The 20,993-nt window shown below is 40.5% G+C and overlaps 1 protein-coding gene across 2 annotated transcripts in view; it reads left to right on the forward strand.

The window, feature by feature from the left end:
• The first annotated feature begins 1,047 nt into the window (after positions 1–1,047).
• The window catches only part of LOC149248190 (GTPase ERA1, chloroplastic-like), a 218,037-nt gene continuing 198,091 nt past the window's right edge, over positions 1,048–20,993 (forward strand). For both annotated transcript variants that reach the window (XR_016266655.1, XM_089458366.1), the window contains exons 1-2: positions 1,048–1,558; positions 2,994–3,139. Coding sequence is in view for 1 of the 2 variants with exons in the window: in XM_089458366.1 (XP_089314492.1) it covers positions 1,189–1,558; positions 2,994–3,139 (516 nt within the window). In the remaining variant the exon portion in view is untranslated. The remainder of the gene's footprint in view (positions 1,559–2,993; positions 3,140–20,993) is intronic.

The raw sequence follows: 20,993 nt of genomic DNA on the forward strand, positions 1-20,993 counted from the left end.
AATCTTTCATTGGTTAGAAAGCCTTCTCACCTTTGTTCATTGTTTTTCTTTCGTGGATGAGGGGATGTCCATGGAGGTTGGAGACTTCCCATACTATAGAAATCATTAATTTTCACTTTAGATTATCTTCCAAATTGAACCATTAGTGAGATTGTTATCTTCCGTATTTTTTTTTTGAATTCAATGCCATTTGCCACATGTTACTTTAAAAAAAGATAATGATGAAACTAGTTGAAATCTCAGGGATGACTTCTCAAGAGAAGTTGAGAATCACTATCCTCTAGAATACACAAAGGATCATGATCCAACTTCCCTTGAGATTGAACTACCTTGGCTTTCTCAAGATGAATATTATGATGTAGCTTGACCCACATAAAATTTTGAGTGAGGGGATATTGCACCTATTGCTTGATGATGAGATGATGTTACCCCACTCCAATTCACCAATAAACTTTATAAACCTTTTCTCTTAAATTCAATATTTTACAAGAAAATCCTTAAAAACCTACTTGAATCAAAAAATAAAAGCCTACAATAAAAAATAAATAAAAATAAAAAACTTAATTGATGAAGTGATAATCTTAAAACAAAATTTACACTTGAAAATAACTTACTCACCATGCAACAAAATTTACACTTCAAAGTAACTTACTCACCATGCAACTTTTAACTCCATATAACCTTTTCCATAATCTAAAATGATCGATCTTAAAACAAAATTTACACTTAGAAGTAACTTACTCACCGCAACTTTTAACTCAATATAACCTTTTCCATATCTGAAGTAATCTCCTACGATACCAATGCCAACATGAATCTATACTTTTACATAAAGTCCATAATAAATCCACAGTCCAAGATTGAATGGAGAAAATGTGACCTTTATGTAAGGATAAAATAATTGGTGCCAAGGCTGCATAAATATATTAATGTTATGTAGGCACCATTTTACAACACTGTCTCGCGATTGGTAATATTTACTTTATTTAGGTTTTTGACACCTTAGCAATATCAATAATAAAAATATATATCATGCTATGAAGATAACGTTGAGGTACTGTATTCCATCCGAAACACTGACAAGAGGAATAGATGACCTTGGGTGAAATAATGGTTATCTTTGAACTTGAACGGATAATTACAGAGGGAACATTTGATTAGCCAGCAGAGTGAAACGCCTCTTGATTCATGGAGCTCACTGCGCATCTTCATGTCCATGCTCATCGAAGTTCCTCGAATGATTATTTCTGCATTTCACCTTCATTGCGGTGGGCGTCGTTGCATTCTGCAAAAAAATGTAAAGGGCAAATTTCGATGACCAGACCGCGCAATTTTATGCAGTGTGATACGGATTTCGCCATCCTTCTTACAAATAAGTCGAAAATTGAGATACGCAATAAAAGTAGGCTTACAACTCATGCACAATCTTATGAGGATAGAATGTCGGTGTCCTTAAATGACAAGCCCGATAGGACGTTGAATATTGAGGAGGAAGATGCAGATGATGGGGAAGATTCTGGCTCCGGCGATCTCAGTGTTGGCCCCGACCACCGGAGCGGTCAGCTTTATTCTTTTTTCCCGAAAAATCGTATATATATGTGTGTGAATACCTCTTAAGTTTCAGATTTAGATAGAAGTTGAAATGAAGAGAAAGTATTGAAAAATATTTACAATGGTCCCAGATGTCATATTGTTTTAGAACATTTTTCTTGAAGATTTAAATCTCAGCCAAGGAAAACAAGAAAAATTCAAGATGATTTCATATGTTTTTGGAAAACTATAACTTTAGGATATATTTGAACTTTTTTTTGCCAGTTTGGCTAAGACTAGGCCAGGCCAGGCCAACGCCAATGTTATGGAAGAATGACCAGCGTAACTATGGGATGCCACGAGGATTGTGTTAGGTTTTCAAGTTTGGTTGAGCCTAGGCCAGGCCAACCTCAATGTTATGGAAGAACGACCAGCCTAACTGTGGGATGCTGCCACTGTCATAAGGATTGTGCGAGGTTTTCGAGTTTGGCTAAGCTTAGGTCAGGTCAACCCCAATCTTATGGAAGACCGATCGGCCTAACTGTAGGATGCTGCTACAAGGATTGTGTATGGTTTTGTCGAGCCTGGACACTTGATGGGTTTTGTTGAGCTTGGGCACTTGATGGGTTTTGTTGAGCTTGGGCACTTGATGGGTTTTGTTGAGCTTGGACACTTGATGCGGTTAGGTTTTGTTGAGCCTTGATGTGACAGTAGCTTTTATTGTTACTGTTGTCTCACACTCTTAACTCTTCCTAGTAAGATTTGAACCGGTGAATAAGCTTCACACAAACAAACTCTTCTACACCTCCTGGCTTTTTAGATTTATCCAACTTATATAGCAATGTAACAGAAAGCAAAAAAAACTAAAGAGAAGAAATCAGAATCTCTCTCCAGGGTTTCATCTTCATAACAGCTCAAACAATATAATTGTCTAGAAGTTTATGGTTTCACGGCATGTAAGATATTAAATGAAATGAATGCGTTTGGAGTAAACACTTACGCGTCAGCACGGCATGAAGAAGAGCAGAGAGCTCTGATGATGAGTGAAGTGTTAACCTGAAACTCACTGGCTTAAAATCTTCCATTCTGTGAAACCTAAACTTCCAGACAATATGTTGAGTGCCAAAAACCTCCATTCCAATATTATAAATGTTTTCCTGGTTTCTTATGTTTTTGTATTTTTTAAATTCCCAAAATTTTAAATTCAGCTACAGAAAATAGAAGAACAGAAATTGGAAGAGAAAAATGAAGGAAACCATAGCGATTCTATCATACCTAGGTTATACCACTACTTGCATCTGTTATATAACATTACGATATTTTGCATTTGTCTCTGCAGGTCTAATAGGTCTAGAATTATTGTTTATTAGGATTAAGATGACTTGAAGATGATTAAACTCATAATATCTTATTAGAAAATTTCAACCTGCTGATATTTGCACCAAACATGCTTTCTGAGTCAGGATATGTAGCTGTAGTCGGCAAGCCAAATGTTGGAAAGAGTACACTTCTGAATCAGATGATTGGACAAAAGCTTTCCATAGTTACAGACAAACCCCAGACTACACGGCATCGAATCCTTGGCTTGTGTTCTGCCCCTGATTATCAGGTATTATGAGAATTGAAAGTTCCATTGGTTGCAAGTCAGCATCTTTTTCATTCAATTTCATTGAATCACAAATACATGAAACATTTTTCGGAGAATTTTGTATTAGTACGATTCTTAAAAATGTCTTAAATTTAGGTTGAGTAAACCTACTAAAACCACTGCAAGAGTTACTTGGCACATGTATAATTTATAAGAAACTTAAATCTCTTGAAACTTGTAAACATTATTGGCATGAGACAGATCCGAGCAATGGATTGGCTAGAAGGAACCTTTCAAATACATGGACAATCCAGTCGAAAATATAACCCAAACCAAAGAAATTATAGGGGGCATATGGCCCTTTACAAATGGGAAAACTCTGTCTACAATCATTAAATTACAAAACTATAAGCACTAATAGGATTGCTTGCTAGGGTAACTTGGACTTTAGGACTTCGGAGGTTGATTTTTTCTCACAGTGCATACTTCTCTTGACCTGGCCAAGGGACGAAGAAACCCCCAAGGAGTAATAACCTCCATGTAGGGCCACCCAACTTTGATACATTAAGGATTATCTTATGTGTACTGGCCATGCAGAATACGGCAGAGGATGCAAGCCAAAAACTTCTTGTGGCCCTCAAATAATGATGATAAACTGTCCTGAGGTAATCTGATAGCGTCAAAACTTCTTTGGCGTATAGACCCACAACAAATGCTTAGGGACCAACACAAGGATTCAAATCCATAGAGAAGCTTCAGTATATTGCTTCTAGATAGCTAAAATGAGACAACAACAAACCAGCATGGAGCCTAGATGGCATAAGGAAATTAAGAATAGCGACAATTAATCGATGATATTGTAATTAAGACTATCCACTGCAAATTATACTGAAGAGATCTTAAGCATCCATGGATTGACTTTTCTTACTTGGGGAGAATATTGCTAGGCACTACAAACATCATAGCCCAAAACAAGATTACCCATGATTATCAGACACTAGATATGTAAAATGGCCATATACTTAGATAAGGGAGCCAAGTATGAGGCCTCGACTATCTTAAGCTTTGGAAACACCGCATATTTAGAAGATAACTTAGAGGACAATTTTCTAGTTGTTGATGGTTCTAGGAGAGCATAGAGCTCCATAGAGGATGGAGATTAGGGCATGGTGAAGGAGGCTACTGTCCCTGGGCTACATATACTCATGCAGGAAGGATTCCAGCTCATTGATATATTCCAGATAGCGTGGGGGGAAGAAGACACCCCAACATCACTTCAATGGTGCTCCTCATAAAATTTGTTAGTCCATGTGTTATGCGGAGTTATCCAAGAACAAATCATAGAGATGCATAATAGTAGGGAGTGGAGTCCTCAAGATGTCAGTGCTTTTAAGTCTTTGCATTAGGGCCTCCCTTGGGATTGTGTCAAATGCAATTAGAAAGTCTACAAAGCAATATAATACTTTTGAAGATTGATGTCTGACATCCTCAGATTGTGAGATTTTTGGGCTACTTCGAAAGTGTTTATGCCATGTTTGGGGTTGCTTCATATGATGGGTACAATCGTATGGATGATCCCTTGGTTGTTTTGTGATGAAGATGCACATGTGGAGGTGGTTTACTCTTTGGATCACCGGGCCTTGCTTAATGCTTACGTGGCATATTTCCTTGGAGCGTTGGAGACCTTTAGATAGCTTGGTGACTTCGTTGTGACCGCCACAGGGAGGTTGGGTTACTTGCTTGGAGGGTACCTTGCTTTGGAGGAATTGTGCTTGGCATTTTGGAGGAGGGCATTGAGCCGTAGATTACATGGGCATGCTTGGATCGCTTGCATGGAGGCTTGTACTTAATTAATGATAGCTTGGGTTGAGGGAGTGATCATGTAGGTTTGGTTGTTGGTGGACCCAAAGGAGCACACAGGTTTGGAGAAGCATTGGAACCTTGGAGCCCTTGGAGGAGTGTTGGATCTTGCTTGAGGAATGCTCATACCTTGGAGCCTTACTTGTTGACAACATCACCTTGAGGATTGAGCCTTGACATGTGTCCTCTTGGAGTGGAGCATTTCACGTGTGTGGACCTTTTTGTTAGAGATAGGTTGCTTGTAAAGGCTTAGGTCCACTTTATCTTGTTGGTCTTTGTTAATTTTAGGTTTGTTCTATGCTTAGCGCAATTTTCTTCAATTTTTCCATATTAGCCCAATGACAATATTCAGATTAGCAATCACATCAGCATGATAGAAAAGTGAAGATAGAACATAAACATAAATCGCAGAAAACAAGCCAAGACAAGAAGACACAAGATGTGGCGCCAGCAAGGGACAAACTCCAATGTGGGGAAACCCTTGATCAAATCTTCTTATATTGTTCAATAGTTCAGCAGAGAGAGAGAGAGAGATAATACATATATATCAGAAGTCAACACTTTGACTTGACAAGATAGAAGATCAGACATCTGAGATCTCCACCATGAAGATGAAGAATAGTTCTGATGACAAGGGCTACAGATCTGAATTCAGGTGAAGGCACACTTATCAGTTCTCATTCTTCCATTGATTCTCCAAGGTGATTCCATCACCATGTTGCATCCATCATCACTATGCTGCACCCATCATCACTATGTTGCACTCATCATAACTGTGTTGCACTTCATTACACTATGCTGCACTTCATTATACCTATGCTGCACTTCATTACACTATGCTGCACCCATCATACTGCAACCATTATGCTGCATCCATCACGCTGCATCCATTATCACTATGCTGCACTTCATTATACCTATGCTGCACTACATTACACTATGCTGCATCCATCGCACTGCATCCATCATGCTGCATCCATTGTTACTGTGTTGCACTAATCATCATTATGCTGTACTTCATTACACTATGCTGCACCCATCATACTGCAATACTACCATGGAACAGCCTTAGCTGCTTGCTATGGCTTGCAGCCTAGCAAAGCAGCTGGCTGTAGCAATAGATTCTTCCAACAGGTCTCATGAACCCTTAATTCATGCCCAGACATAATCCTGATACAACGCTGTCTCCTTCACTAATTCAAGCTGCATTTAGGGCTCCGTTGGTATGCTTAGAATTTCCTTTAACTGTGATTAGAGGCCTCTTTGAAGGCCTCCTCTGGACAGCGTACAATCTTGGTGATAGGAGACCTTCATTGGCAGTGGATAAGGGCTACACCTGTCAGCTAATTAGGACAGCATAAGGTGCTGCGTAGATCCTTTAGACAATGTGAGAGGGGCATCCTTAACAGTGGATTAGAACACCCTTGAGGACTGCGGCTAGGTGTCTTTTGAACAGTGTATAGGTCTCTCCTTAGAACTGTGTATAGGTGCCTCCTTTTACTGTAGATAACACCCTTATTGACTGCGGCCTAGGACAATGTATTAGGGCTAAAGCTTGCTGTAGTTAGATCTCCTTTAGGGATGAGATGAGGGTGCCTTCTTGCCTGCATTAAAGCTTCTCCTTTTAGGGCAGCATAAGTGCTTCTCTTCAATGAGATAATCCTCCTCCAAGACAATGTCCATAGGGCAGCGCAGACACTCCTAGAAGACCTTTTCTCCTCCTCGTCTAGGGCTTCTCCCTGACTGTAATTAGGGCTCTCCATGGTAGTGTTAGGGTCTAGGCTTCTTCCCTTTACAGCAGATTAGGGCATCATTAGGCCAACGTATATCCTAGGGCACTCCCTCTAGATCTCTCCTTCATCAAAACCCAAAACAAAATGAAGAGAGATCACAAGAGTGTGTGTGTCTAAATGACTTGAAGGCCACCTCTATTTATAGTAAAACGTTGAGGACAAGTGGGGGCAATTTGGTTGCTGGCCGACCTTGACAAATTGTCACATAACACAAATAAATTCATATCTCCATGAATACATGTCAGAAACAGATGATCTTTAGATCAATCCTACACCTCTCGACAAGAGGAATCAAAGAAAAATATCAACTGCCATGAATAAGGTGACCCGCATGGAGTTTGGCCCTAGTTGCCAATTTTAACAGTCTTCCTTATCTCTCATATAAATAGAGGAAGGTGAGAGTCCTTTCATCATTCGTTGATACACAATTTTGTGTTTAGAGATGTGAAGAGTGAAGTGCACATGTCTCTCTTGTACTCTTCTATCTTGTGGTCTTTCTCTTTCTTGAGTAATAGGGTTCTTGGAGAATAGAAGGGGAATTCTAGGCTTAGGTTTTTCACCCCAAGGAGGAAAAGTAGACTAGGGTTTGGTAAAACCCTAGGGGAGAAGAAAGCATTGGTGAGGAGAGAAAGAGCCAATTTGCACATATGGGAGACAAGTGTTGAAGCCAAGGAGTGTTAGAAAAACTGAGAGAAGGCTGAATTAGTATTTCACTTACAAATAGTCATTTGTTAATTTTATAGCATTAACAACAAAACATTAATCTTCAACATATCACAAGAGTAGTACACAAGAAATTTTTAGGTGGAAACCCTTCTGGGAGAAAAACCACCGAACACTTTTCTAATATAATATATGAGTACAAAAATTTCTTAGCTCCAACTGAAAGGAAAGCTCCAACTTCTTAGTACTCTAGAAAATTATTTAATTTATTAGGAAGCTCCAACTCCTGAAAGAATGCTCCTACATCCTGGTTTCTTTAGCTCCTACTAAAAGGACGCTCCAACACCCTAGTTTTATTAGCACCAATTGAAAGGATGCTACAACAACCTACAAGCTCCAACTTGTCTTAGCACTACCTTGCCTCCTTGATCCAGGTGGATTTTGGTGGCCACCCACCTATCCCATTTGAACCCCCACAACTGTCTCTTTCAGCTTTTTCAGTTTCCTAAATTGTAGCACAGTTTACTATTTTTAGCAGTTTTTCGGGTCCTGAACTTCCGGAGCCGTTTTGAGGCCCTAAACGACGTTTTTTTGGGAATCTGGGGCAACATGGGTCAATGGACCAATGTTCCTCCCAAAGTGGTAGTACTCGGATAGATCTTTCTAACGAGCTATCGTACGCGTCAAACAGAGATCGTATGCCAAAGTTACGACCCCGGGAAATTGATGTACCAATTTACCCAAACGGGGCCCACAATTTGGCGTTTCATCTTCTAGGGTTAGGTTTCGGGATGTGAAGGGTTTTCCATTGTTTCTCAACAATAAATAGGCCTTCGAGCCTCATTGTAACACAGTTCGGAACAGTTCAGAGGCATGTAGCCGCCACATCTCTTCTCAGAGATAAGCTACCATCGCCCTAGCTGGTTTCTTTCCATTTCTGTTTGTAAGCATATTTCAGTATTTTACAGTAATGAAATGAAGTATTATTTCCGCTGCATCTCTGTATTTATGGTATTATTTCCGCTGCATCTCTGTATTTATGGTTATCGCATCTCTATATTTATGGTTATCTATGTAATCTATTGCGTTCCTGTTTAAATCCGGATCAGTGGTATCAGAGCGGTCTGCTTTTTCTCTGTTTTTCTTTGCATGTCCCCAACGAGGTCGGGATATAAGGAGTTAGGGCTTGAACTGGTCGAACCTTTGCAAGACCAGCCTCGCAAATCCCGACGGCCTCCCATGGCGAATGAGAAGAAAGACGAGGGGGCAGGAGATCCTATCAAAATCTTGTTCGAAGAAGCACTCGAGCGGCAAAGGAACGCGATGATGGATAGCTTTGCGCAGATCCTTCAGCGGCTACCCAGAGGCGACGCATCGGCTTCCAACAGCGACTCTGGAAACGCCACACCGTTTAAGGTACAAGTTAATTTTGAAATCCCCATCTTCGAGGGACAAATAGACGCAGATGCCGTAGATAAATGGTTAAATCTGCTAGATGGGTATTTTTCTGTTCACGAATTTTCAAGTCGGGAAAAGATTGTCTTCGCTCTTCTCAAAGCAGCCCCCCACGTCAAGGACTGGTGGGAAACCTACTGCGAGCAGAAGGATGAAAGCACAGGCTCACTATTTTCAGCCGCACCCACTTGGAATGACTTCCGGGATGCCATCAAGGAGCAGTACTACCCTGTCGGAAGCTATGAGGACAAATACATCAAATGGACCACACTGCGGCAGGGACGAGACCAAGATGTGCCGGAGTTCACAAACATTTTTCATACCCTTCGCACACCGTTGGGTATCAAAGATTCTGAGCTGCATCTGGTACTCAAATACCGTGGCTGCCTACACAAATACATCCAGGAAGAGATGGGATTCTTGAACATCCCCTCACTCGGCGCAGCATACCGATACGTTGTCAAAATCGAGCAAAAGTTCAAACAGAAGAAGCGAGACTTTGGATCTGCAAATCCGAAGCCCAAAGGACAAAGCCAAGGCGGGGTGACCCAAGACAACCCGTCGAAGCCACAAGAAAAGAACAACACCACAAAGCCGAAGAAGGACATAGGAAAGTGGTGTGAGTTCCACAAGAGTCCCACTCATAACACAAGTGAGTGTCGGACCAAGTAGTCGCTGGTGGCCGAGTTGAAGGCTTCCGAATCAGATGCATGTTCCGATCCTGAGCCAGAACCCGACAAGGGGAATGGCAAAGGGAAGCAGATCATTGATGCGGATCCCAGTGCCACTGTTGCCACCGCCAAGATCAAGAAAAATGAGCCCGAAGATCCAGAGGAGGGGGAGCGTCTTTTCCACTCACAGATGTGGGTGAAGGGTTCACCGCTGCGATTCATTGTCGACAGTGGTAGCCAAAAGAACCTCATTTCAGCAGAGGTCGTGAAGCGGTTGGGCCTACCGACTACACCACACCCACAGCCGTACAGTATCGGGTGGCTTCATGAAGGACGAGATCTCAAAGTTCGCCAGCAGTGCCGCCTTCCCTACAGCATCAAACCCTTCACAGACGAGGTATTGTGTGATGTTACACCTCTGGATGTTTGTGATGTACTATTAGGCCAGCCATACTTGTGGAGGCGACATGCTGTGTATGAGTCAAGGCCTCGTGCTGTCATTATTTCTTTGAATAATTCATTATACAGGATACCAGAGGTAGCCCCACCTACTGCCACATCCTTGATCACTACCAAGAAAGGCAGCAAGCTCATATCACAGACCAGGAAATTCATCTGTCTGGTTCACTCCCAAAATAAGGGGAAGATCGTTGCTACATCCATGACCCCTGCAAAGGGTTCCTACACACAGCAGCAGCAACAAAGGGATACGGTCATGACAGAACACAGGAACAACTTCTCCTCACCCACAGGGGTACCACATAAGTTTCAGGTGGGCAACAAAGTTTGGTTACATCTGCAGAAAGAACGCCTTACAAGAGCCCATCAGAAGCTCCGACCACTCCGACATGGTCCTCACAGCAGTACCAAGGCTATGGGCAACAGTGCTTTGAAGCACAACATTCCTCCATTCCTTCGCTTGCACCGAGTATTCAATGTGGACCATCGTCGACCATGCTTTCCACCATTTCTGGACACATCAGAGATTGCAGAACAGCTCACCAGAGAACCAACTCAGCAGAAGCTTCCTCATCTCAGGGAGGAACTCAACGCAATGGGGACCATTGCTTCCTAAGGGGGGAGGAATGATCCAGGTGGATTTTGGTGGCCACCCACCTATCCCATTTGGACCCCCACAACTGTCTCTTTCAGCTTTTTCAGTTTCCTAAATTGTAGCACAGTTTACTATTTTTAGCAGTTTTTCGGGTCCTGAACTTCCGGAGCCGTTTTGAGGCCCTAAACGACGTTTTTTTGGGAATCTGGGGCAACATGGGTCCGACCCATGGACCCATGTTGCCTCCCAAAGTGGTAGTACTCGGATAGATCTTTCTAACGAGCTATCGTACGCGTCAAACAGAGATCGTATGCCAAAGTTACGACCCCGGGAAATTGATGTACCAATTTACCCAAACGGGGCCCACAATTTGGCGTTTCATCTTCTAGGGTTAGGTTTCGGGATGTGAAGGGTTTTCCATTGTTTCTCAACAATAAATAGGCCTTCGAGCCTCATTGTAACACAGTTCGGAACAGTTCAGAGGCATGTAGCCGCCACATCTCTTCTCAGAGATAAGCTACCATCGCCCTAGCTGGTTTCTTTCCATTTCTGTTTGTAAGCATATTTCAGTATTTTACAGTAATGAAATGAAGTATTATTTCCGCTGCATCTCTGTATTTATGGTTATCGCATCTCTATATTTATGGTTATCTATGTAATCTATTGCGTTCCTGTTTAAATCCGGATCACTCCCTGAAGTATTTTCAAGCTCCAACCTGAAGGAGACCTCACTAACCTGCCTTGCACCAACCAACCACCCTAAAAGTATAAAATAGAGATGAATTGTGGGTTCCTGTACCAGGGACAATGACCCACTTACATTATATTCAATAAACCCCTTTACAACTGATGTAACCTTCATACGAACAATAATAATAAATCAAGGTATATCAACTACCAAACTACAAATCGGCTTCCTTGAATATTGTCAACATACACTTCTTTGATTGCAATACTTGGAAATGCCTTCAATCAAATCACACAGCGAGTTTCATACCTCAAATTTGCTAATGGAAAGTGTGCCACTGTTGTACCCGATGTTGAAAAGTGTAAAGAGAGAATGTATTCTCCATTGTGTGCCTTGGCTAGAAAGACCTCAAATTGTCCTTGGGAGATAGACTTCAGTTGTGTTGAGTTAATTTCCAGTTTATGGGAATAATGATCACGAGTTCGTTGGAGCTCCAGTTATAGAGGAGGTTAACTACAAGATAGATGGTAGTTCAAATTTAGAAAAGGACGAGTTGGGAACTTTAGTTTTTCATTGAAGGAGGACGAGTTATAACTCCAACTGATTGGTAAAGAGAACTAGTTCGACTTAGTTAACTAGTTAGTCACAACTCAACCTCCAAATTTCTAACTTCACTATTATAGCATGGATCGAATCAATAAAAGGAGGATAAAGGCACAAAGTTATTTGTTGTTTTGTGCACGAAGGATTGTGACAAGACACAGGTCACAAGATTGTGAGAGAGAGAACAATCTTGTGTGAGAGAGAGAACAATCTTGTGTGAGATCACCTTTGTTGTGGCAGTGTATCTTGGATGAGCCAATACGGAGCATTGAAGAGAGCCTTTCATGTGGCAGAATTGCTCTAGGAAATAGGAGCCAACCCTAAAGAATATGAGCCTCTGAGCTAGGAAATTAGAGACCTGTGCGCAAGGAAATAGGGCTATCTCAGCGCAAGGAAGTAGGAGTAGGGGTCAAGTGTTTGCAGGGTGTGTCCAGCTAGTATAATGTGAGGACAAGTGTGTTCTCAGGGTGACAGTTTGCCTTGTAAGAGATTAGATTGCTCAAACTCTATTAATAAAATACTACAACAAAGAAGAGGGTTTTCCCAATTGGGTTTCCCAAGAAAATATTTGTGTAATTGTGACTGTGCTTTTATCTTTGTGTTTTTATTTCGTTGCTTATAAGTTGTTAAGAGACTTTGTATTTTGGTGAAAGTTAACTAGATTTCAGTTTTCAGTAATTCACTAAGTAGTTGCAGAGTTCCGTTGAAAATTGACATGGTATCAGAGCAAAGATCAATATAAAGACCAACACTAGATTGACTAGCTAGTAGACAACACAAATTAGGTAGAAGATAAGTGCTAGAGTTTGAAGAGCAGAGCAGAGCAGTTCCTTGGATAACAGTATGGTGTTCCTAAGACTAAGGTCAGATCACAGTTTAGAGGGAGCCTCAAATTTTTGTGCATGGAAGGAGCAAGTCATAGTAGTGTTGGATGATAATGGGGTGGGAGAGTTTGTCAAACAGGCAATAGTGCCACCTCAAGATCCCCAACAGTTGGCCGTGGCCCAACATGCTAAGAATGACACCAAGGCGAGAAGGATCATTTTAGAGTGGGTCAGAGACAATATTATTCCTCATCTTCATGAGAAGAAGACAACGTTTGAGATGTTTAAAGCAATTTGAGATTTGTATCAGGCTTCTAGTGATGTCAGGAAGCTTGCTCTCAAAGAGAAGCTAAGAAGTATTTGGATGAGCAAAGGAGAGCCCATCATCACATATCTTTCAAAGTTCAATCAGATTCGGGATGAGCTAGGTGGTGTGGGCGTGACTGTAGCAGAAAGTGACCTAGTGAGTCTCGCGCTACTAGGACTCCATAAGTCTTGGTATAGTTTCCAAGATGCAGTAAGTGGCAGAGAGCATATTCCCAGTTGGGAAAGGTTTTGGAGTGATTGTGTTCAAGAAGAGATCCGGAGAAGCACGAGAGCTGGTAGAGAAACTCTGACAGAGGACGAGGAGAACTTTGCCCTGACAGGCAAAGGTAGCAAGGCCAAGGGCAGGAAGGGCCAAGGAGAGGTTGAGTCTAGTTAGAGGGGCGAGAAAAAGAAAAAGTATATGGGTAAGATCAAGTGCTTCCATTGTCATGAGTTTGGACACTATGCCACTAAGTGTCCTAATCAAAAGGAGTCTAGTAAGGATCATATAGTTTCATCAGTGAAGTTAGATGCATTTTCTGCCTAGTTCGATAAAGATTTCTCATTGATAGCTCGCATGGCAAGCTCAACAGGTAGCAATGTATGGTATATTGATTCAGGAGCATCCCTCCACATGACCGGGAACAAGAAGAATTTTCATTACCTGAAGGAGAAGGACATGCAATTTCAAATTGAGCTAGGAGATGATGGCATGTATGCAGCTAGAGGAGTTGGTATTTAGAGGGAGTTAGGTAATCCTCTCCATCTCAGAGATGTCCTCTATGTCCCAGGACTAAAGTAGAATTTTGTTTCAGTAGCTATCCTTGAGGACAAGGGCTATGATGTCATCTTCAGTAGAGGTAAGGCTTATCTCTAACATTTAGCTTCTGGATCTAAGAAGCTGATAGGTGTGAGGATGAAGAATCTCTACATGTTCCAGTTAGAGACAGGCACAATCTTGAGCAGCAGGGTAGGAAGTGCACATAGTAGAGAAGTGATGGTTGAGGAGAGCAAAGCTCTGAGGGAGTCCTAAGAGCAAGAGTAGATTAGAGTACTTGAGAAGAAGCTACTCAAGATGGAGCCTCAACCAGTATCTCAGTTTGAGTCTCAACTAGTTGGCAGTTGGGCCTATTGAGAAATCAATAGGCTTGTAGATTAGGGTAGATTTCTCTTACTTGATAATTACTTGTGAATGTTTGTTGGCTTCTTGTTAAATTTTATGTTCTCTTCTTCATCAAGCAATTACCAAAAATAAAATCATGATCACAAGAGACAAAGAACACAAAAATGTAGGCTCCAAGCGAGGGCAATAACCCCACAAGGGGGGAAACCCAAGAAAATTCCTCCTCTTATAGAATCATATCAAAGTGAGATATCCAAGACCCAATACCAAGACCAAAACTGCCACAAAGGGCAGAGTCAACCCTCCTCCAAGCCATCTCCAACAAGTCATAGTCAACAAAAGTCAATGCTGGTCAAATCTATGAATTCAGGTCAATCCCTGAAATTTCGGCCACTAAAATTTCGGGCTTGCAATACCACATAAGTTGCCTCAGAAAACTAGCACATGTGAACAGAAGCTAGGGAAAAAACATAACTTGCTCTCTCCTTTGACTTCACTCTCTCTCTCCTTTGACTTCGCTGGTTATCTTCTTCTTCTTGGCACAAAAATCAAGTGACTGATTGAGTGAACAGATGATGTCGAACTGCGTTCTACTTGTACATGTCCAGGAGGTCGAATAGGTGCCTCTTGTTGTTTTTCTAGTTAATGTAGGACTAGAAATAATTTTCAACTTGGTAACTACTTCCCATGATGTATTTAGACTTTAGAGCATCCAACTTTAATTCTTAGAGTAGATTATCATCAAGTAGCTACACATGAAAAATTCCAACCAATGACAATAAAGAGCAATAGACATCACAATAGAGAAGCAAGACAATAGACAACAGTATTTACCTTGGGAAAACCCCACTCCTTGGGGAAAACCCCAACAACCTTCCTTATGAGAGAGATACCAATTCAATATGTCCAAGTACAACCAGTTAAAGGTCAAATTTTGACCATCAAGACCAAGCCAAATCCCTGTAATGAACAGAGAATCAATTCTAATATTGTCACAACAGAAGTAGTCTTACAAAGCCTAGTCAACATAGCAATATAATAATTTGGTCAACCAAAAGTCAATTGTGGTCAACAGGTCTGAAGTCAACAAATCTAAAGTCAACATGTATGAAGTCAACAAGTTCGAAATATAGTTCTAAGGTCAATAGAGAGTTCGGACTTCCTTCACAATTTTGTCAATTGTTAATGCAGGAGTCAACAAGTCCAAAAATTGCAGTCTGGTCAATAGGTCCAAAAAACTCAAAATTTCATAATGTTTGGTCTCCCAGTCAACTCGGTCAAATAGAATAGAGAAGCTCACGGTCAACGCTGGTCAAAGGAGTCAAATAGAGGAGGTCAACGCAGGTCAAACTTGTCTCCTGTCTTCTTCACTCTTGTCAAAATGTCTTCTAAACTTCATAGGTCAAATTGATTGATGACCCAAATGGACTCCAATTATAGCCATATATATAGTGGTTAAAGTGAAGAGTCATGACTTTTGACTTATGAAGCCGACTTGTCCAACATTAAATTTATTATTGACTTTAATAAATTCACAATGAAGGTACCAACCGAAGCTATACTTTTTCAACGCTCCCTCTTAGCTAGGGAGCTAGTCCTCATTCTCTCTCTCATGATCCATCACCCCGACCAAGTCATAGGTCTCATCAAATATCAAAAGGGAGGGATCAAACTCATCATAAGGAAAAGTATACAATCCAGTCTCTTTTATAGAGACGACTCATCCTTCACAAATCAAGGAAGGGTTCATACCATCAATCTCCTTTCATAGAGAGATGAAAAACAATACACCATCCATCTCTTCTCAAGAGAGATGAAAATCGATACACCATCCATCTCCTCTCAAGGAGAGATGAAAATCAATACACCATCCATCTCCGCTCAAGGAGAGATGAAAAACCAACCATTAATCTTCTCACAAGAAGAGTTGAAACAAAGAATACAATCAATCTCCTCACAAGGATAGATGAAACATAGAATAAGCTAAAGCAATCATAGTATGCCTTCAAACCAGTACTCCCAAAGAGAGTAGACAAAACAATCTTCCTGAGTCCTGACTATACCATAGGTCTCATGACAAGGAAGATTGTCATTCTCATAATGCAATATAGTCAGTGCTCCCTCTCTCTTAGAGAGGGATTTTCAACCAGTCCAAGCCTTTCTCTAAAGTATACAAACTTTACTCGAGATAGGGGCTTTGTCAATACATCAACTACTTGTTCATCAAAAGGAACATAATTGAGCTTCACAACTCCTCTTTGGACAACATTACAGATGTAATGATATTTGATCTCAATGTGTTTCAATCTATCATGAAACATAGGGTTCTCTGAGAGCTTCACAACTTTGATTATCACAATATACAATGGTTGGCTCTAGTGCATGTCCAAACAATTCTGCAAACATTTTTCGAAACCATACTGCTTCTTGACAGGCAGAACTGGCAGCTATATATTAAGCTTTGGCAATGCTAAGAGCAATAGATGTTTGCTTCTTGCTTGACCGAGAAACCATTGTAGATCCCAAGCTGAAACAGAACCCAAATGTGCTTTTTCTATATTTGGAGCATCCAGACCAATCAACATCAGAAAAGCCATGCAAAACCCATTCTCTATTAGAGGCATACATTAGACCATATTCAATATTGCCACAAAGATATCTTAGAATGTGTTTAGCATCAATCCAATGTACGTGATGAGGTGTTAATTTTAGATAACAATGGTATGTTCTATGCTTGTAACAATTACTTCAATGTCCTTTTATGAGCCCAATGACAATTTCCACTTAGATTTCAATAGCAATCACATTAACCATTAGATCAACATTGACAATAACTGTAGATAGAACATAAATAATAAAATGCAGAAGACAAGTCAAGACAAGAGAACACAGATATTTGGCTAAAGCTAGGGGAAAACCCCTAGAGGGGGAAAACCCTTAATCAATCCTTCTTATTATCAAATATCAAATGTTCAGCAGAGAGAGAAAATCCAATTTAGTACAATAGTCAAAGTCAAAATGTTGACTTGCCAATGAAGTAGACCAACCAATGAGATGAGACCCAATCTGATCAAAGTAATTTGGTCAACAGTTCTGCAATAGTCAACAATAGTCAACGTGCCCTAGCCAGCCTAGTCAACGGTGGTCAAACAGCTGTCAAATGGCCTCCAATCAGCTCGGTCAAATCAACAAGGAATTCAGTCTTTTCAGCAGGTCAAAGTCAGCTCAAAACAGAGATCAAAACTCGATCAACAAAAGTCAACACCCTGCGGTCAAAGTTTGTGGTCTGCCTGTGGTCAACACTAGTCAGCCTGCCAAGAAAACCTCAGAATCTGTGCCAGAAGATATGGCTTGCCCAAACAGAGTCTCTCCAAGTCAAAACACAGTCAAATGGTCTCCCTAAGTCCTTGGTCAATGCTGGTCAAAGTCTGCTGCAAAAAAGTCAACGCAGAGGTTAAAGATGCCAGTCCACCCTTCACACGTGTGAGAAGAATTTGCTGTTTCAGATGTGTACGAACCAATCAGAATAGAGAATGTGTTGTGTGATGAAGTGCCAAAATGAGGATGACATATGGTGTATTTATAGTGGTGGTTGACGTGGGGTGAAAAACATGTCTATTCATCACTGGGCCGACTTGATTTTGAGGCATTTGTGGTGGAGAAAAATTCCAAAATTGCAAATGAAGAATGATGTCATCAAGTGTGCTTCAAGGGTGAAGAGTGCCATCAAAAGAGGAGCTGCCAAATGAGGGAATTGATCCCTAGTTGCCAACTTTAACACTCCCTCTCAACTAGGGAGAATTCCACCTGCCAATATCCATCCATCATCATGCCATCCTTGCATCTCGTCTTGTCTCTGCTGAAGATTGATATAATGATCAATAAGAAGGATCGATAGAGAGTGAGTCACAAGACATTACCACTCTCTTCCCATTGACAAAAGTCAGTCCACATAATCAGGGGTAGAACCCCAATCGGACTTGATCCTAAGTGATCAAGATGTTGAACATCATGCATCCTAGACATTGGGAGTATGACAATACATGATGCGTCCATCTGTAGTGCTATGGTCCCTAACCAATTTTCCCAACTCATTGGCCAAATGAGAGGTACTTTCCCAGAGTCCCAGGCTTCAAGGGTAGGATATATGTTGGGGCATTCAAAGGAGAAGGTGAACCACTCACCCTGTTTTCATATAGCATACTACATAGGGGAAGGTGACTGCGCAAATAGTGTCCTTCATAGGGGAAGGTGAACCACTCACCCTGTATATACTGGGGTATATACTCCACAGGGGAAGGTCAACCACTCACCCTATGCTAATGTAGCTCCAAGAAGTACCCTAGGCCCCCCAGGAGCTCCTAGAGCTCAATGTCCAACTCAAGCGGGACCTTCATGAGAGGGTCTTTCCACGACTCCAAGCCTTTTTCTGAAGATTAAGAACTTGGCCTTTCCCAAAGGTTTTGTGAGGATGTTGTTATGAATAAAATATTCACAATTATATAAGGATTAAATAAAAATATTAAATTCATAAATATATTAATAATTAATAAATTAGTTAAATTAAATTTCTCATTAATTATGAAAGGGCACATATGTCAAAAGACATGTTTTTTAGTCCTTGTGGTCAGTCAACTCCTATAAAGGTGAACCGCCCAAGGACTTGTAAACCACCATCCGAATATTTGAATAATAATAATAAGAATATATTGTTTTTACACATAAATGTGTCTGCGATTGAAAATTACCAGTGGACAGCGGTTAACTCCTTAACAGTGGTATTATAGCCAAGTTCTGGTCCTCTAATACATCATCATCCATTCCCCACTGCTCCATCCTTCCACTGTTACGCTCTCTCGACACCTTCCACAGTCATTCATCGTTACAAGAAGGGAGTGCGAATGGCACTAAGGAGGCCAATTTGTTTTGCAGTTGGAAACTTGGGTTTCCAGATTGATTTTGCCAGTGAATATATTGTATACTGGAGCTTTGCTAATGAGAGGCAAGCTGATTGTATTTCTTAATTTTGCTGAAGAATTAATAATAAAACCCTCACCTGCAGAACTGTTTTTCCCCACATTGGGGTTTTTCCAGGGACAATTTGTCCAAAAATACTGGTGTCAATTATTTTGAGTGTGTGCATTATTTATCAGTTCTTGTTATTGTTTGTGAAAATTGTAGTAGTGATTTAATTGTTATTTGTCGTAATTAAATTTTGAAGACAAATAATCTCCAGTAGATAGAAGATTAAATTCCAGTTGCTGCAATTAAGGAAATTTCAGTCAGATTTAATGATGATAAGAAAATTTTGCTTCACAATGTATCTCTTGAGTTCTCTTTTGGGTTGTTGTTTGTGTGTTTCTTTGCGAGAATCCATGAATGCTGTGGGTCCTAGAACAAGTCCATTGGCTTTGTAGGGTTTTTGGAGATTACTTCTCTGTATGTCATGAAATTGAGCTAATCTAGCCAGCATTGCTGTAACAAAGTGGAACTTCTGTCAACCTACTAGTATCTCCTGACTAGTGTACTTGCTGTGGATTCCTTGGTTCAAGCCTTTTGGATTGAATTCCTTTGGCTGCAGCCTTGGTCACCATGTTTACCAAATTTTAGGGAAAAATTGCAAAATTTGGAAACATCATGACTGAATGATTTTATTATGTGAATAAATTCAAATCATGTCCAAATTTAGTTTCTGAATAATTTTGATTAAATGTGAATTTGTTCATAAAATTTGAGTAAACTCACTAGTGCATGCCATTCTAGCATATGTTTTTCACTTCTGAAAAGTTAATTTCTCAAACTGGCTGGTAAACTTTATTCTGTCTTTCTGCACTGGTGATTGTTTTCCAAATTTCCATTGTCGCTAAATTTGAACATAAGAATGGTCCAGGTGATTTAGAGTGCAAGATTGAATACTTCGCTAAGTCAATAAAATACTTAAACTGTTTCCTAGCATTGGTGAGAGCTTGAGTTCGGTCATTAATTCCTCTCAAAACGTTGGTCATATATGGTGCCACAAGGGTTTAAGGTAATCTTGCTCTCAATGTCATCAAAATAAGGTAATATTGCACAGTAATCAACCGAATCGGTAAAAACAATAGAAAGATGTATTAGAATAAAGACATAGGAATGAATTGGAAATGTTCTTGTATAACTCAGAAGATAGTATAAAGAGAAGTAGTAATAACCCCAATTAAAACTATAGAGGCTCTTCAATAAGCACTAACTTACATCTACAGTATTAACCTGTTTATAATTCAGATTTCGTGAGCTAAGTTCTAAAATTATCTTTGAGGTGGTCAAGCCCTAAAAGGGTCATTTGTAGGGAATGTTTTAAAACTCCGACTCAGCCGAGGATCGACTCTGACTCCGACTCCGACTTGGTATCGACTTGGCCGGCTCGATTTCAATGACTCGGTCGTTGTAAAAAATACATTAAATATTTTTTTTTTTTTAAAACATAATTTTAAAGACTTTAAACATAATTTTAAAGATTTTCATTCATGTTTTCAAACACACAGCATTTTAATATAGATGGAAGACAACGTATGATCAAAGTAGGCTCATGAATATATCCATTATATCAAAATGGCACCCAGTGCACTATCTAATGCCAATACATAGTCATACATGATCAAAGATTCAAAACAAAAAACACATAACCAAGGAGGCTAGAAATGGCCTCTACAACAAAAGTAAACTGTGACCAGACTCCAGTACTACTGGCTAGTAGCTACTGCTAGAGGAGCCAAGATCATGTCGATCAATCTCTGGATCATCATCACAGTCAGACAGGGGGCCCCATGGCTCCTCCTCCTCATCATCATCTCCAACT

The sequence above is a fragment of the Pinus tabuliformis genome, chromosome 7 (genome assembly GCF_031772625.1).
Source record: "Pinus tabuliformis cultivar Carrire ecotype Pingquan chromosome 7, CPIR1, whole genome shotgun sequence".
NCBI classification, from domain to species: Eukaryota; Viridiplantae; Streptophyta; class Pinopsida; order Pinales; family Pinaceae; genus Pinus; species Pinus tabuliformis.